General features: G+C 43.8%; 1 protein-coding gene across 1 annotated transcript in view; it reads right to left on the reverse strand.

Moving 5' to 3' along the window:
* The window catches only part of cfi (complement factor I), a 120,837-nt gene that overhangs the window by 72,125 nt on the left and 22,757 nt on the right, over positions 1-25,955 (reverse strand). The window contains exons 4-10 of the mRNA XM_070862263.1: positions 23,792-24,065; positions 19,049-19,205; positions 18,727-18,929; positions 16,717-16,833; positions 16,431-16,538; positions 8,944-8,951; positions 5,472-5,493 (exon numbers count right to left, since the gene is read on the reverse strand). Of these exons, the coding sequence (XP_070718364.1) occupies positions 5,472-5,493; positions 8,944-8,951; positions 16,431-16,538; positions 16,717-16,833; positions 18,727-18,929; positions 19,049-19,205; positions 23,792-24,065 (889 nt within the window). The remainder of the gene's footprint in view (positions 1-5,471; positions 5,494-8,943; positions 8,952-16,430; positions 16,539-16,716; positions 16,834-18,726; positions 18,930-19,048; positions 19,206-23,791; positions 24,066-25,955) is intronic.

Genomic DNA, 25,955 nt, shown 5'->3' on the forward strand with positions numbered 1-25,955 from the left:
CCCTCTGTCCGGATAGATTACACCCATGCATTTTAAAAGAATCTAAGGAAGAGATAGCAGAGGCATTATTACACTTATTTCATAATTCATTAGAAAAAGGTGTAATGCCAGAGGACTAACGTTAGAGCTATATTTAAGAAGGGAGATAGAACATGTCCATGGAACTACAGACCAGTCAATTTCATATCGGTGGTAGGAAAGTTAATGAAATCCCACTAAAGGAGAAAATAGAAAAACATCTCGAAACCAAAAATATAATAATGAATAGTCAGCATGGATTTCAAAAGAGGAAGTCTCATTGAATTCTTTGAAGGGATAATTGAGAGCGTAAACAAGGGTAATGTTGTAGATGTAATATACCTAGATTTTCAAAAGGCCTTCAATAAGGTACCCCATAATGTAATAATGAATAAGGTCAAAGCATGTGGAGTCGGAGACGAGTAGCAGAATGGATAGCCAGCTGGCTACAAGACAGAAAGCAGACAGTAGGGGTAAAGAGTAGCTATTCAGAGTGGCTGAAGGTGAGAAGTGAGGTCCCAAAAGGGTCAATGCTAGGACCACTGTTGTTCACTATTTATAATAATGATTTAGACTTTGAAGTCAAAAACACAATTTCTAAATTTATAGACGACACCAGATTGGGGCGGGATAGTCAATACTGAGGAGGACTGCAACAAATTACAAGAAGACATTAATAAACTTGCAGAATGGGCATATAATTGGCAAATTAATTTCAACAGATAAATGTGAGAATATAAGAACATAAAACATAGAAGCAGGAGTAGGTCATACAGCCCATCGAGCTTGCTCTGCCATTCAATATCATGGCTGAACTTTACATCAATACCACTTTCCCGTGCTATCCCCATTTCCCTTGATTCCCTTTGTGCGAAAAAAAAATCTAGCGATATCAATCTTGAATATACTCATCGATTGAGCATCCACATCCTTCTGGGGTACAGAATTCCAATGATTCACAACCCTCTGTGTAAAGAAATTTCTCCTCATCTCAGTTATAAGTGACCAAACCCTTATCCTCAGTCTATGACCCCGAGTTCTGGACTCTGCAGCCACGGAAAACAGTCTCTCAGCAGCTACCCTGTCAAGCCCTCTAAGAATTTTAAACCTTTCAAAGATATCACCTCTCATTCCTCTAAACTCCAGAGAATATAGGTGCATTCTAATCAATCTCTCCTCATAGGACAGCCCTCTCATCCCAGTAATCAATCCAGTGAACCTTTATTGCATCCTCTCTAAGGCAAGTATATCCTTCCTTAGGTAAGGAGACCAATACTCCATTTGTGGTCTTCCCAAAGCCCTATATAATTGCAGCATGACTTCCTTACTCTTATACTCCAATGCCCTTGCAAAAAAGGCTAACATATAATTTGCCTTCCTAATCGGTTGCTGTACCTGCATGTTAAATTTACATTTAAAGTATTACATTTTGGTAAGAAAAATAAGGAGGTCACATATTACTTCAAAAATAACAATCTAAGTGGGGTAGAGGAGCAAAGGGATCTGGAAGTATAAATACACAAATCATTAAAAGTAGTGATGCAGGTTAATAAGACCATTATAAAAAGCATACCAACCACTAGGGTTTATAGCTAGAGAGATAGAATTGAAAAGTAGATAAGTTATGCTAAACTTGTATTGAACCTTGCTTAGACCACCCTTGGAGTATTGTGTACTGTACTGGTCTCCATATTATAAAAAGGATATGGAGGCACTGGAGAGGGTGCAAAAAAGATTTTACAAGCATGATACCGGAAATGCGAGAGTATACCTATCAGGAAAGAATGAACAGGTTGGGTCTCTTTTCTCTTGAAAATAGAAGGCTGAGGCGTGACCTAATAAAGGTCTTTAAAATTATGAAAGGTTTTGATAGAGTCGATACAGAGAGAATGTTTCCATTTGTGGGAAGAGCAAAACTAGGAGCCATCAATATAAGATAGTCATTAAGAAATAAAATAGGAAATTCAGAATAAACTTCTTTACCCAGAGAATGGTGAGAATGTGGTACTTGCTATCACAGGGAGTAGTTGAGGCGAATAGTATAGATGTATTTAAGGGGATGCTAGAAGGCAACATGGAGGCCACGATCTGCGTGAGAACAACAGCGGCAGGTCGGGGCCATAAAAGGAGCGGAGGTGCAGTGGCCCAGGAACAGCGTGGAGGCATACTACTTCCAGGAGCAGCGCGAGCTGGTGCAGGAAACATAGAAACATAGAAAATAGGTGCAGGAATAGGCCATTCGGCCCTTCGAGGCTGCACCACCATTCAATATGATCATGGCTGATCATGCAACTTCAGTACCCCATTCCTGCTTTCTCTCCATACCTCTTGATCCCTTTAGCCGTAAGGGCCACATCTAACTCCCTTTTGAATATACCTAACAAACTGGCCTCAACAATTATCTGTGGTAGAGAATTCCACAGGTTCACAATTCTCTGAGTGAAGAAGTTTCTCCTCATCTCGGTCCTAAATGGCTTACCCTTTATCCTTATACTGTGAGTCCTGGTTCTGGACTTCCCCAACATCGGGAACATTCTTCCTGCATCTAACCTGTCCAATCCCGTCAGAATTTTATATGTTTCTATGAGATCCCCTCTCATTCTTCTAAATTCCAGTGAATATAAGTCTAGTCGATCCAGTCTTTCTTCATATGCCAGTCCTGCCATCCCAGAAATAAGTCTGGTGAACCTACGCTGCACTCCCTCAATAGCAAGAATGTCCTTCCTCAGATTAGGAGACCAAAACTGGACACAATATTCAAGGTGTGGCCTCGCCAAGGCCCTGTACAACTGCAGTAAGACCTCCCTGCTCCTATACGCAAATCCTCTCGCTATGAAGGCCAACATGCCATTTGCCTTCTTCATCGCCTGCTGTACCTGCATGCCAACTTTCAATGACTGATGTACCATGACATCCCCCTTTTCCTAATCTGTCACCATTCAGATAATATTCTGCCTTCCTGTTTTTGCCACCGAAGTGGATAACCTCACATTATACTGCATCTGCCATACATTTGCCCACTCACCTAACCTGTCGAAGTCCCCTGCAGCCTCTTAACATCCTCTTCACAGCTCACACAGCCACCCAGCTTAGTGTTATCTGCAAACTTGGAGATATTACATTCAATTCCTCCGTCTAAATCATTAATGTATATTGTAAACAGCTGGGGTCCCAGCACTGAACCTTGTGGTACCCCACTAGTCATTGCCTGCTATTCTGAAAAGGTCCTGTTTATTCCTACTCTCTATTTTCTGTCTGCCAACCAGTTCTCTATCCACATCAATACATTACCCCCAATACTATGTGCTTTAATTTTGCACACTAATTTCTCGTGTGGGACCTTGTCAAAAGCCTTTTGAAAGTCCAAATACACCACATCTACTGGTTCTCCCTTGTCCACTCTACTAGTTACATCCTCAAAAAAATTCTAGAAAATTTGTCAAGCATGATTTCTCTTTCATAAATCCATGCCGACTTGGACCGATCCTGTCACTGCTTTCCAAATGCGCTGCTATTACATCTTTAATAATTGATTCCAACACTTTCCCCACTACCGATGTCAAGCCAACCCGTCTATAATTCCCTGTTTTCTCTCTCCCTCCTTTTTTAAAAAGTGGGGTTACATTAGCTACCCTCAAATCCATAGGAACTGATCCCGAGTCTATAGAATGTTAGAAAATGACCACCAATGCATCCACTATTTCTAGGACCACTTCCTTAGGTACTCTGGGATGCAGACTATCAGGCCCTGGGGATTTATCGGCCTTCAATCCCATCAATTTCCCGAACACAATTTCCTGACTAATAATTCCTCCTTCTCGTTAGACCCTCAGTCCCCTAATATTTCCGGAAGGTTATTTGTGGCTTCCTTAGTGAAGACAGAACCAAAGTATTTGTTCAATTGGTCTGCCACTTCTTTGTTCCCCATTATAAATTCACCTGATTCTGACTGCAAGGGACCTACATTTGTCTTCACTAATCTTTTTCTCTTCACATATGTATAGAAGCTTTTGCGGTCAGTTTCTATGTTCCCTGCAAGCTTACTCTCATACTCTATTTCTCCCCTCCTAATTAAACCCTTTGTCCTCCTCTGCTGAATTCTAAATTTTTCCCAGTCCTCAGATTTGCTGCTTTTTCTGGCCAATTTATATGCTTCTTTCTTGGATTTAACACTATCCCTAATTTCCCTTGTTAGCCACGGTTGAGCCACCTTCCCCGTTTTATTTTTATGCCAGGCAGGGATGTACAATTTTGAAGTTCATCCATGTGATCTTTTAATGTCTGCCATTGCCTATCCACCGTCAACCCTTTAAGTATCATTCGCCAGTCTATCCTAGCCAATTCATGTCTCATACCATTGAAGTTATCTTTCTTTAAGTTCAGGACCCTAGTCTCTGAATTAACTGTGTCTCTCTCCATCTTAATGAAGATTTCTACCATATTATGGTCGCTCTTCCCCAAGGGGCCTAGCACAACATGGCAGCGAAGAGTGACATCATCAAGGTCCAGGTCAGTGATTGAAGCATGGGCAAACACAGCAGGAGTGGCGAGAGACTGTAGAGGGATGTGATGGAGCCCAGGAGAGGCGTGAGTTCAGGAATCAGGGGCCCAGGGCAGCATGGGCCAGCCTATGCAGCAGACAGGTCTCCAGTCGTGTTGGATAACCTTGCCACTGGACCAAGACCTAGCTCTGTTAAGCCCTTGTAGTGGCTGGTGTGCAATGGCCACCACACGTTAAAAAAAATCCACGCACAGGCATCTTTCACCCTTCAGGATGTAGTTCGGGATCTGGAATATTAGGTCCTTCATTGAAACACCTCTGAACTCATCCTTTTTTGGCGTGGAAGCAAGTGATCCTCGATTCGAGGGATTGCCTATGAATGAATGAATTTGATAAGCATATGGGGGAGAAGGGAAGAAAGGGTTAAGCTGAAAGAGTTTGATGAGGAAGGATGGGAAGAGGCTCGACTGAGCATAAACACAGGCATGGTCTGGTTGGGCTGAATGGCCTGTTTCTGTGCTGTATATTCTAAGTAATTCTATATCATAAACCAATACTGCAGTGGGTCTTCCAGGATCTGGATGTGTATATTTTGGTTAAGAGCTAATATTGGGGCCAGAGTTACCTGCCTTAAAATGAAAGAATCATAACTGCTGCAAGGAAAGCAGGCATTCATGTGCGTTATTAGTGCAGATAAGCTGGACTTTGATTAAGTGTTATCCCTTCCAATACATTTTTTATGCAAGAACATACAGGGCCACATGCATGAAATTGATCACACTCATACATTTGGTAAATCCTGCCATTTGGAAGAATCCTAGGACTTTATCCTGCTGTTGCCTCTTGTTCATGTGGAATGTGATGCAATTGCTTGCTCTTGCAAACAACACATCACCTGCTTGATACCATCATCCTAGGCAGTCCCTCGGAATCGAGGAAGACTTGCTTCCGCTCTTAACATGATTCTTAGGTGGCTGAACCATCCAATACGAGAACCACAGTCGCTGTCACAGGTGGGGCAGATAGTCATTGAGGGAAGGGGTGGGTGGGACTGGTTTGCCGCATGCTCTTTCCGCTGCCTGCGCTTGATTTCTGCACACTCTCGGCGATGAGACGCGAGGTGCTCAGCGTCCTCCCGGATGCGCTTTCTCCACTTAGGGCAGTCTTTGGCCAGGGTATCCCAGGTGTCAGTGGGGATATTGCACTTTATCAGGGAGGCTTTGAGGGTAACGTTTCCGCTGCCCACCTTTGGCTCGTTTGCCGTGAAGGAGTTCCCAGTACAGCGCTTGCTTTGGGAGTCTCGTGTCTGGCATGCGAACTATGTGGCCTGCCCAGCGGAGCTGATCAAGTGTGGTCAGTGCTTCGATGCTGGGGATGTTGACCTGGTCGAGGACGCTAATGTTGGTGCATCTGTCTTCCCAGGGGGGATACATCAGTCAACTGACTGGTGTTACTGATGCCCCTCCTGCTAACCTGGAACAAGCCAAAAGCAAAAAAGACCAGGATTGCAGTGACCTTTACAGCCATTAGTTAAGATGTCTGCCCTCGAGTTTAGCTTTGGCTACCGGTCATCCTGAAGCATGTTGCACTGACTTCCTGTTGAATCTCAGTTTCTAAAGTGAGGGCATTATCGAATGTGAGTGGGTAGTCCTAGACAGGAGAAGAGTGTCACCAATTTGGTGAAACGCTTGGAGTAGCATTAGCCCTTAACAGCAAATCACCAGGGCATCAGAAGCACCACTTCCTAACACAAAGAAAGAGGATACAAGGTAATGTTAAAGCAAAATACTGCGGATGCTGGAATCTGAAATAAAAACAGAAAATGCTGGAAATGCTCTGCCGGGTAACCTTCGAAGGGTCATCGGCCTGAAACATTAACTGTGTTTCTCTCTCCACATATGCTGCCTGGCCTGCTGAGCATTTCCAGCATTTTCTGTTTTTAATACAAGGTAATATTCTCTGTTATACTTTCAGTGTTTGGGACAGGAGCAAAAAGCAAGAAGAAAATTCAGGATGTAAATGAATGACTGACATCATGGTGTAAAAACAACCATGTAATGTTCATAAATAATGACATATTTTCAAAACAGGAGAGACGGGCTGCACCTAAACCAAGTAGGGACATTAGAGACTTATGAGTAACATTAATCAAGAATAACTTCATTAGATGGGGTTGGTGTGGGGCCGGGCGGGGGGGTGGGTGGTCATGGTGGGGAGGGAGGTGGGGTAGAGTCAGGCAGGTAACAAGATTCCAGATGAGATTGAATGAACAGTAGAAGGTAGTCAGCAGGTGTGTATGGACACAGGTATCGCATCGGCCATCTATGATACACCCTGCCTAATATTCAGTTCCTTTAAGGTCAATGGAACTGACTATCGGACAGGGCATATAACGGGCAGCGGTTCGATACCACATGTTTTGCACTACTGCCGAAGATGAATTTCTACTCCAGTAACTCAGAGACACTTACATGAATCGGAGACCAGGAAAAGGCAGAAAACGGGGCAAGTAAGGAGATAAATCTATCATAAGATGTATAGAAATGAATGCCAGAGCATTAGAAATAAGATGTTTGGATCTGAATACAGGGAACTACAATGGAGTAGGAATATCAAGTACATGGCCAACTCCAGAGGATGGGAATGAATATTACATTCAGGTGTATAAAGTGTTCAGAAAAGACAGAGTGGGCAGAAAAAAAGGTGGTGTAACCATATATGTCAGAGACACTAGGGGGGTCCAGCAGGAAGTAGAAAATGATCAATGAGCTATTCTTGGCAGACATGTTCAAGATGAAAAAAATTCAAGCTACCACTATTGTATGCTGTAGACCACCGGGTCAGCATAAGAAGGGAGAGTGTTCAATCTATGGAAAGATAAAAAGGGTATGTGAGAACAGAAAGTTTATTTTAAGGGTTGACTTCAATCATTCTAATTTGGGGAAACCCAAGTCTAGATTCAGAGCTGATAAAAATAATATACGATTACTTCATCACCCTATACATCAGAGTAATGAGAGGTGGTGTTTAACTCGACTTGACAATGTACAAAACATAGCAGTTATGGCACCCCAAGGGGACAACAAATTTAACATGATCTGGGATTCAGAAGTATCAAAGACCAGGAGCATAACTTTAAAAGAGTTCATTTCAAGTAAGTAAAACAACAACTTGAACAAATTGATTGGGGAAAGGTATTCAATATTTCAGTGGAGAACAAGCGGAACACCTTTAAAGGCATAGGTCTAGAATTTCCTCAAAATGAGTTGCACTTTTAAAAAAAGTTTTGCGTCTGCTGATGATCTCTAGAGGGAGATATACACCCAGTTTCTTGGGTCTTCTCATTTGTATTCCCACTAGTGCAGGGGTTGGGGTAAAACCAGTGTAAAGTTGGTATAAGCAGGTGAACTACCTGGAAACTTGTGTGTAACTTTTAAAAAGACAGTTCAGCCTGTGCTCTTCAGCAACAGACTGAGAGACAAAACAGTTAGAGAACAACTTGGCCCTTTCACTTCACTATCACATAACTTCACTGTATGTCTTAGCACTATTTTTACTGCACTTGTACAGAATTATGACCACTCAAACACTGTGTCCAGAGGGCAGCAGGACATGGCACCAGGCCAGAGAACAAGAACACAATTTCACTCCTTCAGACCTCTACGTCCTCCTGCAGGGCACTGATGGTAAGATGAACAAATCCCTGGGTGTGGGCGACACCAAATCTCCCAGAATTATCCCTCGGTCATCTGGATGGAGGTGGCATTGGCACTCACTATCAATCCCCTCATCCCAGGACTGCAGAACAATGCCAAATCCTCAGCAGGGCAGGCAAAGTACCACACTGAACCATTTCTTCTTTGTCCACTCTGAGCACCAGCACACATTCGCCTTCTTAAAACAATACTTCCATAAGGAACCCTTTACAATGCTCTCTGTTTGAGGAGGGCTCCAACTCTGCATCTTGCACCATGGCAACCCAGCTCCCCTCACAGCAATTACTTAGACGCACAACCCTGAAAACGCTTACTCCACATCAACAGTCTCGTCCCTAGATTTCATGGGGAAATCTTGTCACTGTCAACCGCGAGGGTTTATGGAGCATCCTCCTCCATTTCGGATTCCCCCAAAAGTTCGTCACCATCCTCCGCCTGCTCCACGATGACATGCAGACCATGAACCTTACCAACGGATCTATTACAGAGCACATCCATGTCCGGACCGGGGTCAAACACGGCTGCGTCATTGCCCCAACCCTCTTTTCCATCTTCCTCGCTGCCGTGCTCCACCTCACAGTCAACAAGCTCCCCGCTGGAGTGGAATTAAACTACAGAACCAGTGGGAACCTATTCAACCTTCGTCGCCTCCACGCCAAATCCAAGACCACCCCAACCTCTGTCGTTGAGCTACAGTATGCGGATGACTCCTGTGTCTGCGCACATACAGAGGCTAAACTCCAAGGTGTCATGTATGTATGCTTGGGGTTACTAGCCACCAGGTAGCGCCACTGTTGGAGGTCATTGGGCTGTACGCACGTGTGTGCGGCCCAGGTTTAAAAGGCAAGCCATCATGTAATGTAATCACTTTGGGCCCTAATAAAGCAGAGCCAGGTTTGTACCTGTGTTAGTTTACAGTATTCAGTCTATCAATTTATTACTTACATAACATTTGGCGACGAGGTAACTTAACAACCTTTGCATAAAAAAGTGAGCACAATTGGAGTTCTGGAGAGATTCATGGAGGGAGAGGACTGGGCAGATTTTGTAGTTCGCCTGGACCAGTACTTCATGGCCAACAAAATGGAGGAACCCATTGACGCAGTTAGGCGCAGGGCGGTCCTCCTCATGGTTTGCAGTCCGAAAATCTATGGACTCATAAAGAATCTTCTCTTGTCTGCAAGTCTAATGGACAAGGACTATGAGGAATTGTGTGCTCTGGTACGTGACCATCTCAAACCAGAAGAAGGCATCATCATCTCATGATATCGATTCTACAAGCACGTTCGTTCTGAGGGCCAGGATGTGTCGGAATTTGTTGCCAACCTAAGACGTCTAGCTGGACCTTGTAAGTTCGAAAACGCGTTGGGAGACATGCTTCAGGACTTCTTTGTAATCGGCATCAACCACGAGGTGATCCTGCGGAAGCTACTGGCAGCGGAGACGCTGGATTTGAGCAAGGCCATCACGATTGCCCAGGCTTGCATGTCAACGGACAAAACCTTAAAGCAGATATCATTGAAAAATCGGAACTCGGCAAGTACTGTAAACAAAATTGTATCGTTGTTTGGCAGAGCTGCATATGACAGGGCATACTCGACTGCATATGCGAAACCTGTGGCTGCCCAAAGTCCGCCAATGGGAATGAATCTGATTTCACCATGTTGGCGTTGTGGGGGCAATCATTGGCCTCATCAGTGTCGGTTTAAACAGTACAGTTATTCAAGACTGGGGCATCTCCAGTGCATGTGTCCGTAACTGAGCAAGCGTGCTGCGACACACCCCACGTGGAGGATGATGACCAGTATAGCGTGGATCCAGATATACAATCCGAGATATCAGAGGAGGAAATGTATGGACTGTATTCATTCCTAACAAAGAGCCAACCGATAATGATTAATGTGAAACTTAAAGGTGTGCCGGTACCGATAAAATTGGACATAGTTGTGAGTCAATCAATAATGAGCCAGAGGACATTCGTCAAGCTGTGGGATACTAAGGCTGTGAAGTCTAAGCTGAGTCCAGTCAATGCCAAGTTGTGTATGTACACTAAAGAACTAATAATGGTGATTGGCAGTGCAGTAGTCAAGGTGTCGTATGATGGTGCAGTTCATTATGTATCATTATGGATTGTTCCAGGCAATGGTCCAACGCTGTTCGGCATGAATTGGCTAGAAAAAAATCAAATGGAATTGTAACGATATCAAAGCATTGTCATCGGAGGATGATACTCCATGTGATCAAGTGCTAAGCACTTGTTAGAGCAATGCAGATTAGTATGTTTGAAATAGGCATCGGCAATTTCACGGGAGCCAAGGTGCAGATCCATGTGGACTCAGATGCAAGGCCCATCCATCATAAAGCTCGGGCAGTTCCATATATGATGAGGGAGAAGGTTGAAATCGAACTGGACTGACTCCAGCGTTGTCGGATCAAATCACCGGTTGAATTTAATGAATGGGCCAGCCCCATTGTTTCTGTGTTGAAGTGTGATGGCACTGTCAGAATTTGTGGAGACTACAAGGTTACGATCAAGTGAGTTTTGAAACAGGATCAATACCCATTACCGAAGGCTGATGACCTGTTTGCAACGCTAGCCTGGGGGAAGTCATTCACTAAACTGGATCTGATGTCGGCCTACATGACATAGGAGCTGGTCGAGACGTCGAAGAAACTTACGTGCATCAATACTCATAAAGAACTGTTTATCTACAGCAGTTGTCTTTTCAGAATTCGCTCGGCTGCAGCCATATTTCAGAAGAACATGGAGAGTCTACTGAAGTCCGTCCCTAGAACCGTCGTGTTCCAAGATAACATACTGGTCACAGGTCATGACACCGCTGAACATCTGAACAACCTGGAAGAGTTGGACAAAGTGGGACTCAGACTGAAACGTCCGAATTGCATCTTCATGGCACCGGAAGTCGAATTCCTAGAGAGGAAAATTGCTGCTGACGGCATCAGGCCTACAGACTCGAAAACCAAGGCCATCAAAAATGCACCCAAGCCTCAAAATGTGACGGAGCTGCATTCGTTCCTTGGTCTACTCAACTACTTTAGTAATTTCCTACCTAGATTGAGCACTTCATTAGAGCCACTGCACATGCTGCTAAGAAAAGGTGACAACTGGGTTTAGGGTGCATCTTAAGATATAGCTTTTGATAAAGCTACTAATCTGCATTGCTCTAACAAGTTGCTGGTACATTATGATCCGTGTAAGCGTCTAGTATTGGCCTGTGATGCATCGTCACATGGAGTTGGTTGCATGCTCCAACAAGCTACTGAGTCGGGTAAACTACAACCTGTTTCATATGCTTCTAAAAATTTGTCAAAGGCAGAAAGAGCCTACACCATGGTAGAAAAAGAAGCATTAGCCTGTGTCTATGGGGTTAAAAAGATGCATCACTATCTGTGTGGTCTTCGGTTTGAACTGGAAACAAGCCACTCATTTCATTGTTTTCGGAAAACAAAGTTATCAATACCAATGCATCGGCCCGCATCCAGAGGTGGGCACTGACATTATCTGCCTATGATTATGTCATTCGTCATAGACCTGGCCGATGCACTGTTGCCGTCTGCCGTTGCCCACACCGGAGGTGGAGACACCACAACCTGCAGAACTACTGTTAGTTATGGATGCTTTTGAAAGTGAAGGAACCCCTGTCACGGCTCAACAAGTTCAGACCTGGACCAGCCAGGACCCGATATTATTGGTTGTGAAATATTGTGTCCTTAGTGGTGATTTGGTCTGCCCTACCCAAGCAAATGGATGATGAGACCAAATCTTACAACCGTCGCAAAGACAAACTATCCATTCAGTCAGATTGTTTACTGTGGGGTAATCGTGTTGTTATGCCTAAGAAAGGCAGAGAGAAATTTGTACACGATCTACATAGCACTCATCCCGGTATTGTCATGATGAAAGCCATTGCCAGGTCTCATGTATGGTGGCCTGGAATTGACTCTGATCTGGAATCATGTGTGCATCAGTGTAACACTTGCATGCAGCTAAGTAAAGCACCAGTGGAATCGCCGCTGGGTCTGTGGTCGTGGCCATCTAAACCATGGTCCAGGACCCACATCGATTTTGCAGGTCCCTTCCTGGGAAAGATGTTTTTAGTTGTGGTGGATGCATATTCCAAGTGGATAGAGTGTACAATCATGTCATCCAGTACATCCACAGCTACCATTGAGAGCCTTTGTGTCATGTTTGCCGCTCATGGTCTGCCCAACATTGTTGTAAGCGACAACGGATCTTGCTTCGCTAGTCTGGAGTTTCAAGAGTTCATGAAACTCAATGGTATCAAACATGTGAAGTCAGCACCATTCAAACCCGCATCTAATGGTCAAGCGGAGCGTGCTGTCCAAACCATCAAGCAGAGTATGAAACGTGTAACTGAAGGTTCACTGCAGACTCGCTTGTCATGCATATTGCTTAGTTACAGGACAAGGCTCCACATACTTACCTGGGTCTGCCCTGCTGAACTATTGATGAAGAGAGGTCTCAAGACCAAGCTCTCTCTTGTCCACCCTGACTTGAATGATCATGTTGAATACAGACGTCAAAGTCAGCAGTGGTATCATGATCGTGCTGCTGTGTCACGCGACATTTCTGTTAACGATCCTGTGTATGTACTGAATTATGGTCAAGGTCCCAAGTGGATTGCCCATACTGTTACGGCCAAGGAAAGTAACAGAGTGTTTATCATCAAGCTCAAGAATGGGCAAACATGCAGCAAACATGTCGATCAGATAAAGCTGTGGCACACGGATGAACCGGAACAGTCTGAGGAAGACACAATCAGTGACCAACCCACCTACCTTCAGTCATCAGAGGACACCGCTGCCATCAATGAATCTGGACTTTCAATCCCTGACATAGTCATTGCCACTCCCATCAGATCGGCTACCCAGCCCCCAGTCATAACAGACTCAGAACGCTCACCCAAGGCTGGAGTTGAACTGAGACGATCAACTCGAGAGCGGAAAGCCCTGGACTGTCTCAATTTGTAAAAAGACTGTTATTAATATCTTAAAGGGGGATATTGCCATGTATTTATGCTTAGGGTTACTAGCCACCAGGTGGCGCACTGTCGGAGGTCATTGGGCTGTACATGTGTGTGCGGCTCAGGTATAAAAGGCAAGCCATCATGTAATGTCATCACTTTGGGCTCTAATAAAACAGAGCCAGGTTTGTATCTGTGTTAGTTTACAGTATTCAGTCTAGCGAGTTATTACATACATAACACAAGTCATAGTCAATGTATTTACTGAGGCGTATGAAAGCATGGGTCTTACGCTGAACATCCGTAAAACAAAGGTCCTCCACCAGCCTGTCCTCGCCACACAGCACTGCCCCCCAGTCATCAAGATCCACGGCGCGGCCCTGAACAACGTGGACCATTTCCCATACCTTGGGAGCCTCTTATCAACAAGAGCAGACATTGACGACGAGATTTAACATCGCCTCCAGTGCGCCAGTGCAGCCTTCGGCCATCTGAGGAAAACAGTGTTCGAAGACTAGGCCCTCAAAACTGCCACCAAGCTCATGGTCTATAGGGCTGTAGTAATACCCGCCCTCCTGTATGGCTCAGAGACATGGACCATGTACAGCAGACACCTCAAGTTGCTGGAGAAATACCATCAACGATGCCTCCGAACATAAGAACATAAGAACATAAGAATTAGGAACAGGAGTAGGCCATCTAGCCCCTCGAGCCTGCTTCGCCATTCAATAAGATCATGGCTGATCTGGCCGTGGACTCAGCTCCACTTACCCGCCCTCTCCCCGTAACCCTTAATTCCCTTATTGGTTAAAAATCTATCTATCTGTGACTTGAACACATTCAATGAGCTAGCCTCAACTGCTTCCTTGGGCAGAGAATTCCACAGATTCACAACCCTCTGGGAGAAGAAATTCCTTCTCAACTCAGTTTTAAATTGGCTCCTCCGTATTTTGAGGCTGTGCACCCTAGTTTTAGTCTCCCCTACCAGTGGAAACAACCTCTCTGCCTCTATCTTGTCTATCCCTTTCATGATTTTAAATGTTTCTATAAGATCAACCCTCATCCTTCTGAACTCCAAGGAGTAAAGACCCAGTCTACTCAATCTATCATCATAAGGTAACCCCCTCATTTCCGGAATCAGCCTAGTGAATCGTCTCTGTACCCCTTCCAAAGCTAGTATATCCTTCCTTAAGTAAGGTGACTAAAACTGCATGCAGTACTCCAGGTGCGGCCTCACCAATACCCTATACAGTTGCAGCAGGACCTCCCTGCTTTTGTACTCCATCCCTCTCGCAATGAAGGCCAACATTCCATTCGCCTTCCTGATTACCTGCTGCACCTGCAAACTAACCTTTTGGGATTCATGCACAAGGACCCCCAGGTCCCTCTGCACCTCAGCATGTTGTAATTTCTCCCCATTCAAATAATATTCCCTTTTACTGGTTTTTTTCCCAAGGTGGATGACCTCACGCTTTCCGACATTGTATTCCATCTGCCAAACCTTAGCTCATTCGCTTAACCTATCCAAATCTCCTTGCAGCCTCTCTGAGTCCTCTACACAACCCGCTTTCCCACTAATCTTAGTGTCATCTGCAAATTTTGTTGCACTACACTCTGTCCCCTCTTTCAGGTCATCTATGTATATTGTAAACAGTTGTGGTCCCAGCACCGATCCCTGTGGCACACCACTAACCACCGATTTCCAACCCGAAAAGGACCCATTTATCCCGACTCTCTGCTTTCTGTTCGCCAGCCAATTCTCTATCCATGCTAATACATTTCCTCTGACGCCGCGTACCTCTATCTTCTGCAGTAACCTTTTGTGTGGCACCTTATCGAGTGCCTTTTGGAAATCTAAATACACCACATCCATCGGTACACCTCTATCCACCATGCTCGTTATATCCTCAAAGAATTCCAGTAAATTAGTTAAACATAATTTCCCCTTCATGAATCCATGCTGCGTCTGCTTGATTGCACTATTCCTATCTAGATGTCCCGCTATTTCTTCCTTAATGATAGTTTCAAGCATTTTCCCCACTACAGATGTTAAACTAACCGGCCTATAGTTACCTGCCTTTTGCCTGTCCCCTTTTTTAAACAGAGGTGTTACATTAGCTGCTTTCCAATCTGTTGGTACCTCCCCAGTGTCCAGAGAATTTTGGTAGATTATAACGAATGCATCTGCTATAACTTCCGCCATCTCTTTTAATACCCTGGGATGCATTTCATCAGGACCAGGGGACTTGTCTACCTTGCATCCCATTAGCCTGTCCAGTACTACCCCCCTAGTGATAGTGATTGTCTCAAGGTCCTCCCTTCCCACATTCTGATTTTTTTAGGTAGCATACTCAAGGTACGCACTGTGTCGCATGGAACTGTCAACATTAAAGAAATTAGATTTATGATCAAATTAGTGATAGTGATTGTAAATACAGTTACACCTGGAATGGCATTTATTTTTCAATGTGAGTTAATGGGGTGAATTTCCTTGGGCTTTCTCTCGCTTGGCTGCCTTAATTTTGGCGGAAATTCTGCGGAAACCGCAACAAAAGGATGTAATGACATTTACATAATTTATCCGGGGTTTCTGCAGTGCTTCTGCTGAAGTTACAGAGGAAGAATGCCTGAGGAAATTCATGCACAGTCGATCAAAGTAAGTTATATCTTGCTTCTAGTTATCTGCAATGATTGATGCTGGTATACAGTTCCACAGTGTTGACAGCCCTCCAGAACCTCAACCAATGGCTACTCTTCATATGCGAGGTTTAACAGTTAGTGTTGCCAGCTTGCTCTTCTGTAAGGGGGTATGACAGCTAACCCTGCCCCGCCTCCTCTGATGTCTATGCAGCACTGGTCACTGGCTAACCACACAGAGTAGGAACCCTGGCTGAAAATTGTATCCCTTACTGCTGCCCTAACTGAGATCACCTTAACATAGCACAGACCAGAGATTGAATGTGAGACATTTGTAATTATATGGCTCAGTATCACATTAGTTACTGCCTTTACCAACTAAAGCAATGAGGTCCTTAGGTTACAATTTTAAACTGAAGTGGGTGAATCTCAGTCCATGTGAGTTGTCAGCCTGGGTAATAAATGTGGAAGAAGCTTTGAGCTCATATTTCTATCAAACACGAGTACATCAATAGTTGTAGAATGCACTAATCTGTGAAGATTATATCTTACCCTTACAGTTACTCTCATCACTTCCATCCAAGCAGTCATCTTCACCATCACAGACAGAAATATATGGAATGCATATATCTGACTTGCAGTGATAAGAATGTATGCAATCTGTTTGAACAATAGAAAAAAATGTATTAAGTTAGAGGCAATGATACTCAGTTACCATTTGATGTCTTTTTAATAAACTGAAAGTGCTGCTGGGCTAAATACACCTGCAGAGTATTAGTATCACTCAAACCTACAGAGACAGCATCAAAACAGAACAAGATCTAACCCTTTTGTTTACCTTTGCAGCATAACTCATCACTTAGGTCAGCACAGTCATCGATGCCATTGCAAAGATCCTTCAGTGGAATACATTTGCCATTTACACATTTAAATTCATCACTGGTGCAGTTCTTATCTAACAACCAAACAACAGAAACAATTTTAGTGAAGCAAAATAGACAGCTAAACTAAATGCAACAGCTGCATAACCCAGCATTTCTCAGTTGACAGATTGGGTATATGGATAACGACTGCAACATAGCATAGGAGAAAAGTTATGTGTGAAACTGATGTTACGTGTCAACCAGGGATTTGATTTGACCTATTATAAACTGGTGCACCTCATTCAGTTTTAGTGATGGCATGCACCTACTATACACAACTGAGCACTGACTAGAATCAAAGCCTGGTTAATACACGTTCAACTGCTATAATACTGCCACCAAGCGTTCTGTTTACAGTCAAACTGCAACAAGACACTGTTGGCCCAGAATTTGAAGTCAGCAGCGTAGCGAAGGCGTTTGCTGCTGGCTCCGACGTATGCTTCGCACCAGGATTTTGTGATCCCTGTGATGAGAACTTTGGGTTTTCCGCCCTTCAATTCAAATCAACGGAAGTTAATGGGGATCCTCTTGTGTGAACTGCTGTCATGTCAACAGGCTGTCTAATCAGCCAATCAAAAGGCAGAATTCTCACAGATAGCAAACAAAGAAGTGAGTAAGCTCTTAAAATTTTTACTTTTTAAAAATGTTAGAGGGAGCAAAACAAAGATTGGGACTCTCACATGGGGAAAAGGCAAACCAGAAATAAAGATGGATGAACTTTAAAAAATATTATAATGAAGACTTTTGAAAAGTTTCTTAAAATGTTAATTTTTAATCAAATGGACACATTTCACAAGGCACAAAATTAAAATGAGTTTTCCAGGCCATTAACATTGTTTAGCAGTAATAACACTGTCAAAATCCCAATTACATCAAATACCTTTGGGTCTAACTTTTAGTGGGCAATTTAACAGCGTAATTACTACGATGAGCCGAAGTTGTCATCAGTTTCAATGATTTGACTGGTGACACAGATGGGGGGCGCAGGCACGGCACAGCCAGTGTTGGAGCTGTCAATGACTGACCGCAACATCAGGATTTCCCCATGCGCTTGTGTCAAATCCCGAAATTAGAGTCAGTTTCAAAGGCGGAAAGATGGCGAACGCTGCCAGTTCACCATCATCCAGACCACAAATTCCGGCCCATAGTGTTGATCTCTATCACTTGGTCATAGGAATTCTGCAACTGGCCTCACCACCGCAGGGTTAGAAAGGGGAAAAGTCAATGGGTCACTCTTCTGATCTATTCAGTTACCCTGCTGGAAAGTGTGTATGTGGATGGCATGTGAAGACCAGCACGTGGCATGACCAGCACAAAAGAAACACAAATAAGACTGCTATCTTTTAGCTATTTAAAATCAAACTGCAGATTGCTGGGTTTAGATAGAGCTGCAGACACCAGACATTATGTGCATCATTTTATCAGAGAGTAAAATGATTCCAGATACACTTGATTGTGGCTGATTTTTCCACATTTATTAGAACTAGAGTCAATTAGGTAAAGAAGTGTCAGGACATGTCGATACTCCTGTCGCTTATGCCCAATGTATTAATTTCAATTCATTTTGTTTGGGAAAACTGTTTTGGTTTGGTTTATCAAACTCTCCGAACAAGCGATGAAGTAGATTTTTGTCTGTACTCCATGGGCATTAAGCATTTCGCAGGGACAGATTACAGAATGGAAAATGTGTCAGGGAGGATCATGCATTGGTAATATAACTCGCCTGGTTTTCCCTTCATTTACATCAACAGAAGGAAAATCAGATGAGCAACAATCTCCAACCAACCCTACACTCTATCCAGGTGATAATTCACGTCCAGGTAGTACAGGAGTACTCTACACCCATCCCACCCCCACCCCCAACCCCCCACATCCTCATGACTCTTCTATAAATTAAGGCCACCGTAACAACAGAAAATAATTACCTGGAGGATAATCATAACATTTAACCGCAGCAATATTTTTATTGCTACACGCACAATTGGGGCTTCTATTGTCTGTGAGGCGGAAACATTCTGATAGGCTCTTCTCAAACCCTCTGCAGCGTGTGTTGTTAGCCCAGCTCACCCAAGAGGTGGCGTTCATGCTACTTGTAAAGTGTGCTGCTGTTAAAACTTTCTCTGCTCCTCTGGTAAAAGAAAAAGAGATGTGTAGCGGCAGATAAAATATTTTTAAAAGACAAAATACTCATTTGTAAGCATTGACTTGATTCATTTCAAATACAATAAGTGAAAGATAAATTCTTACAAGGTGAAGCTGAGCTGTCTGCAGACTACATTTGCCTCATGCATTGTCCACTTCTTCAACTTCATGCATATAGGCAAGTTTTGTGCTGTTTGATTAAAACTGAACAAAACAATTCCTTGTGATTGGTCAACAGAATTCAAAGACACAGTAGCACATCCTAAAATTTAAAAAGTAGATTCAATATAAACATATATATCTATATACACATACATTTACATATGCAGACATATGCCCCTGCATCAGCTCTTCTGCTGCTGAAAGCCTTTGTTACCTCTAGACCTGACTACTCCAACTCACTCCTCACTGGCCAACCACATTCTACACTACGTAAACTTGAGGTCATGCAAAACTCAGCAGCCCATGTCCTAACTCTAATCAAGTCATGATCACCCATCACCCCTGTGCTTTCTGACCTACATTGGTTCTCAGTTAAACAATGCCTCGATTTCAAAATTCTCATCCTTGTTTACAAATCACTCCATGGCCTTGTCCCTCCCTATCTCTGTAATCTTTTTCAGCCTCACAACCCCACAAGATGTCTGCGCTCCTCAAATTCTGGCCTCTTGAACATCCCTCATTATAACTATTTAACCATCGGTGGCCATGCCTTCAGCCGTTTGGGCCCTAAGTTCTGGAACACCCTCCTTAAACCTCTCCGCATCTCTACCTCTCTTTCCTCCTTTAAGACGCTCCTCTTTAACCAAGCTTTTGGTCATCTGCCTTAATTTCTTCTTTTGTGACTCAGTGTCAAAGTTATCTGTTTTGCCTTGTAACACTGCTGTGAAGTGCCTTGGGATGTTAAAGGCACTATATAAATAAATGTTATTATTATTATGCCAAATCATTATGAGAGTGATGCCTGGGTTAGAAAGTGACCTTTCAACTCTGGGAGCTTGGTTCAACTCTATAATTCAGTTTAATAGGAAATTAGCAGTTTCATTCAGTCAGGACATCTAATGGTTGATAGAGGAAATGGAAAATGCCGCACTGGTGCAGCAGAGGGAGCTATTCTGCAATTGGGACAGGGATTGACTCTAAATGTGCTTTACCAGACCATACTGCTGGCACTGGAGAGCTAGAAACTCATCTGGGTGCATTTGTCGCAGCTCCACAGGCAGCTCGCGCATTTGAGAAGCACGAATGTTGGGCTGGTTGCCTTGGTGTCAGCGGTCTGCAAGTAAGTCCCAGAGGTTGGAGCAGGCAGTGGGGGTGGCACCATCATGATGATAATTGGTGTTGTGGAAGCACTCCTACTTTTCCTAAATTCACAGGAAGGTTTTGTTTACAATTAAAACAATTTTTAAACTTAGGTTTCATTTTAAAACATTTTTTTAACCTTACCTTTAGTTGGCAGCCACAGCAGCTGATTAAGAATGTGGAGCAGGGCCCAACGCCTGCCCTGCTTGTCTTAATCGCATTTCTGTGAGCGCACCTGAAGTGGGCATTAATTCCTCAGGTACATATTTATGAGACATAACACCTGTTTTAGGCAGTGATGGACGCATGAAAAATAGCCCACCTCAATTTTGTGTTGGATGTTTCCCAAGTGTCCTTGGGGTGCAGGGCCTTAGTCCCCAAAATTGTGCCTTGTTGCATCCGGTTTATGCCCATTAAATTGACACAATAAAATACAATTTCTATCCTTGGGTGCCTGAAATGGTAGGTGGTCCATTTTCCAATGCTGATATTCCTCAGTTTGAAAAAGACATCGGGTTTGATTCTTTGTTTGTGTTAAACAAGTTGATTTTTGCAGGGTTGGTATGAATTGGTTGCAGCATCCCTGGGCTAGAGGAAAAAAACTCACCCTGGGTTCCCATCCCTTGGGCTCAAAATTGGCCTGGAGTTGCTCTGTTTTTTTAAGAACAACTTGATTTTTCTGGAGTATCTTAAAAATCCACATTTTGCATATTCAATTTGCGCCAGTGTAAGTGAGTTAGTTAGAATTTTTTTAGTTTCGTTTTTTTTTCAAAAGGGGGCGTTACCAGCCACCTATGCCTATTTTGGCTATTTAGGTCACTTTGACCAGCTAATAGTTACTCCAAACTAACTTAGGCCAGCGTATGTGGCTACTTGTGGCCGCTTGTGAAAACCCTTGTGGAGAGTTAAGAAATCAGCGCAGGTAGGTACATCGGAGGCCAGCAGAACTTAATGACTTGACTAAAGAATGTGAATAGGATTGAACAGCTATACATGACATCATATGACAAACTTCACAAAGTTAATTTACTGTACAACAGAAGCATTCATGGAAGCTTAAACTACAAAAATAAAAGAAGTAAAAGATAGTTGAATTAAATTGCCCTAATCTCACAACTAATTTAAACAACTATTTGTTTGCAATGATTATACTGGGCCAAAATTGAGCCCATATTATCTAAATAAAGTCTACTTCAATAAATAAGATATTCTCTCAGTGTTCCTCCGTCACTTATGTTCTTCTTTCACAATAGCACCAGGTAAATAGGCTTGACAAATGGTCACCACTATTCATAAGAAACAAAACATATTTACATACTTTTTTCAAAATATCCCCCCAAAAAATTGATAGTAGGTAAGTCCTACCCTACCTTCATCTTCAGCCCGGGAAGGCAGCAGACCGGCCTGTGTGGTAGGCCACTTGGTCTGGGATAGGGGCGGGATGCACCAGCAGCCGGTATGATGATGATCGGGTCCCACGCTGCAGCACGCACACTGAGAGGCTGGGGGGCAGGAGCTACTGCGCATGCGCGCACACTCCAACGCGCATGTGCAGACGTCCCGGCACTGTTTTCAGCGCGGGACGTTGGCTCCGCCCCCGGTCCAACTGGCCACGCTGTGCGAAGACCCGGGAGAGGCTGGACAGCATCCAAAGTGGGGACTGATTTTTTTCGGAGTACTTTTCCATGCAGAAAAGCGGCGCATCTCCAGTGAGTGCGCCGAAAAAAGGGGTGTGCCACTTTTGAGCCCCTTATAACTAGTGGCCCCTGTTGAAACGTGCATTTGTGTGCACATCAGATGAGGACAGGATTGGTTTGGCTCTAATGCCCTTTAGATCTCAGCATCGACTACTCTGGAAACATAATGGGGCCAATTTTGGGTTTGGGAGGTATCGGTGGAGTGTGTCCGTTGTCCACCTTTGGTCACCGGTTAGAGGCCCGATCAATTTTCAGTCAAATTTAGAGTTATCCACTCTGGTTGGACAAATTCCTGGAGGTTTCATCACATGACCTCCCACCTCCCACTGCTATGCCCAGTAAAACATCTTTTACCCCTAGCTCAAATATTTGTACAACTAAAAAATGAAATTCTTCAAAATATTTGAATAAAACTCATAATTCTTTTAATGGGTTGTTTGCAGCAATTTCCAAGAGATTAATCTTCAATTCCTGGAAACTCCGAAGCAATGCTGGAGAGATGGCAACCCTAATCGTGTTTCACTCCCATTCAGGAAACTTCCTGTGTGTTTGGGGAATGTGGGCAGGCAATTCACCAATTGGGAGGGGTCGAGAAATCTGGTGGTTCTTCCTTGAAGCAGAATGTATTTCAGGGGGTCGAGTGCGTGGTCAGGCAATCACTGGAAGTCAGCTACGGAGGAATCGGCAGCAGGCAGGATTATTTTCGTGGCAAAGGAAGCGCATTTGTGCTTCTCTTGGCCTCACAAAAATTGTTATAGGAACAAACCTGCAGCATTTGTGGAGCAGCCAGCAGTGGCTAGGCTGGTTAGGCCACTCTGCCCAAATTCTCCTGAAAATGGCATTAAAGAAAAAGAAAAAAAGAAAGACTTGGATTTATATAGCGCCTTTTACGACCACTGGACATCTCAAAGTGCTTTACAGCCAATGAAGTACTTTTTGGAGTGTAGCCACTGTTGTAATGTAGGAAACATGACAGCCAATTTGCACACAAGCAGCTCCCACAAACAGCAATGTGATAATGACCACATAATCTGTTTTTTTGTGATGCTGATTGAGGGATAACTTCCCTGCTCTTCTTCGAAATAGTGCCATTGGGGTCCTTTTGATTATTTGCGTTTTTTTTATTATTCGTTCATGGAATATGGTCATCACTTACAAGGCCAGCATTTATTGCTCATCCCTATTACCCTTGAGAAGGTGGTGGTGAATCGCCTTATTGAACCGTTGTAGTCTTGTGGTGAACGTACTCCCACAGTGCTGTGAGGGAGGGAGTTCCAGGATTTTGACCCAGTGACGATGAAGGAACGGTGAAAAAATTCCAAATTAGGATGAAGTGTGACTTGGAGAGGAACTTGCAGGTGATGGTATTCCCATGCATCTGCTGCTTTTGTTTTTCTAGGTGGTAAAGGTCGCGGGTTGGGAGGTGCTGCTGAAGAAGCCTTGTTGAGTTGCTGCAGTGCTTCTTGTAGATGGGCTAATGAGATTCCTGCTGGAAACAGGCCACCCATTTAAAGGACCCTGCCAGCAACGCAGACATTGCCAGTAACAGGCGGTAAATGCTTGGATGTGATTTTTAGCGTGCTACTGCTTAATTACCCCTGAAAACAGGAATTAAAATCGGGCCCCATTGAAACACAATGGAAAAGACTGTCTTTCCCTATTTTAAATATCGATTGGGTAACAATTGCTACACCCTATATAACTGACTGGGAGCACTTTATACAGTCAATAATATATCTCACTGAGGAGTGTGCCCACCTGTCACCAGGCCTGAAATACTGGCTGAATTGTCCTATTCAAATGGTGATAAGTAACAAACCCTTCATTACAATAATTTGTGCATTCTCACCCAATGAGCAATTCCCAAAGTGAGAGAACCTTTCAAAATCTTCGTAACATTCAATACTTTTCAGCTGGCAGTATGACTTAAATGTTACATTGTGGTTTGAGCAGACTTTTTCTCCAATCTTTGGACACTGATATGGCAACTTGCATGCACACTTTCCATGAAGACACTTTTCCCAGGGCTGACAGAAGACCTTCTGACATGATTTGTAAGTGAATTTTTTGCTTAGGCAATCTTCAATCTGTCTTTGAAGGTGAGTCGTTGAAGAATTTGAAGCCTGTGAGATATTAAAGGTAGAAAGTTAGTATTAATTCAGTTTTTTATTACTAATTTTCTCCATCTCTCTCCATTCCTGAACACACTGACTTGCTGGTCACAGTTCCATGACTGGTGGCTGCCCTCTGTTACCTTGCTCAGTCTTCATACATTAGCTGACACAGTAAGGCTGATTTTCTTCTGCCCTTCTGTCAAAAAGCATCCAGACATTGACTTTTTGGAAAAGTTATTTACCATATTAATCAGGGGAGTCCCAGATTTGATACCTGGTCTGTGCTGAGTTAGCTGATTATCATCAAGGTGACAACAGGATCATTACAATTGGCCTCGACACCATAAAGACGAGGGAGGTCAGGCCCAGTCAGGGTTCCTGTTACTAATCACTACCCAGTGATCCTTGTTGGAAAGTGGTGTGTAGATCACATGAGAACAGAATTAGGCTCAGCTGTGAAAGTTCCACAGTTGAATAATCTACTAGCACTCACCATCTAGGCTCATATAAAAAAAACTGCTTGCATAAGATGTTTAAAGGCTGCTGCTGTTATTTCAGCACAAATCACAAGTACGTTCAGAAATGTGGCAGGAAATTGGGGAAAAAATATTGAACAAATGGGCACACTGCACCAATTAGAAAATAGCATGTGAGAGTTCTTTATCTAGTATCCACCAAGTTCCTTTTATGAGGTGGAATCTGTCATGTATTCAACTATCATTGTAACCCGTGTATAAGCTGACCTAAGTTGTACACTTTGAGAACATTGACCACAAGGGGCGAACTTGTGGGAGACACTCCTAACCTGGACTTTCAGGTATAAAAGGGGAAGCTCCACCCACCTTCATCACTTGAGACTTTGGTAATAAAGGTAACTGGTCACAGAGTGACCTTCTCTCAAGTATGGGCCTCTTGTGCATTTATACTGTATAGTAAGGACATATTATTGGCGACGAGAAACTGGGATTTAAACCACGCGAGCATGGCCAATAACAGCACAGAAGAGAGGTACTATGTTGGTGATGATTGGGATGACTTTATTGAGAGACTACAGCAAAGTTTTGTCATTAAGGAATGGTTGGGACAGGATTCGGCCGACAAACGCAGGGCTCATCTCCTGACGGTTTGTGGATCCAGAACGTACTCCCTGATGAAGGACCTTCTATCGCCAGAGAAGCCGGCGGACAAGATGTTCGAAGAGCTCAGTAAGTTGATCGGGGAACCCCTTAAACCTGCGAGCAGCATGCACATGGTGAGACACCGGTTTTACCGGTTTCACTGGCGCGAGAAGGGCAAAGTGTTCCAGACTTCGTGGCAGATCTCCGGCGACTGGCGAGCCTATGTAAGTTCCCAGATGCATGCAGAGTGGAGATGCTGCGAGACTTTTTTATTGAGGGCATCGGGCACGCTGGGGTTTTCAGGAAACTGATTGAGACCAATGACTTGACCTTGGAAGCGGCGGCTATGATAGCCCAGACAATTATCTCAGGGGAGGAAGAAACCAGAATGATTTATGGAAAAAATCTTGGCTCAAATGCGGCAAACGACCAGGGAGTCAACATTGTTAATGTGGCACACAGTTCTCTAGGCAGACAAGGGCAATCGGACATGCCCCAGCATGCAGTCGAACCCAAAGGGGGAATTCAACAGAGATAACGGCTAGCTGAACGGCGATTCATGCCATCGCAATGGACAATGCGGCCAATAATGGGGCCATCAACACCTGTTAATGGTGCGCTTAAGGACAGTTACAGAGAAAGTCAGAGACGATCGACTGGTGATGGAACTTTTGTTTCCAACAATGGGGCCTCTAGCTCATGCTGGAGGTGTGGAGGCAAACACCCAGCCAGAGCTTGCAGGTATCCGTAATATACCTGCATAAACTGCAGCGTCAGTGGT

This window comes from Pristiophorus japonicus, chromosome 2, assembly GCF_044704955.1.
Source record: "Pristiophorus japonicus isolate sPriJap1 chromosome 2, sPriJap1.hap1, whole genome shotgun sequence".
Lineage (NCBI taxonomy): Eukaryota > Metazoa > Chordata > Chondrichthyes > Pristiophoridae > Pristiophorus > Pristiophorus japonicus.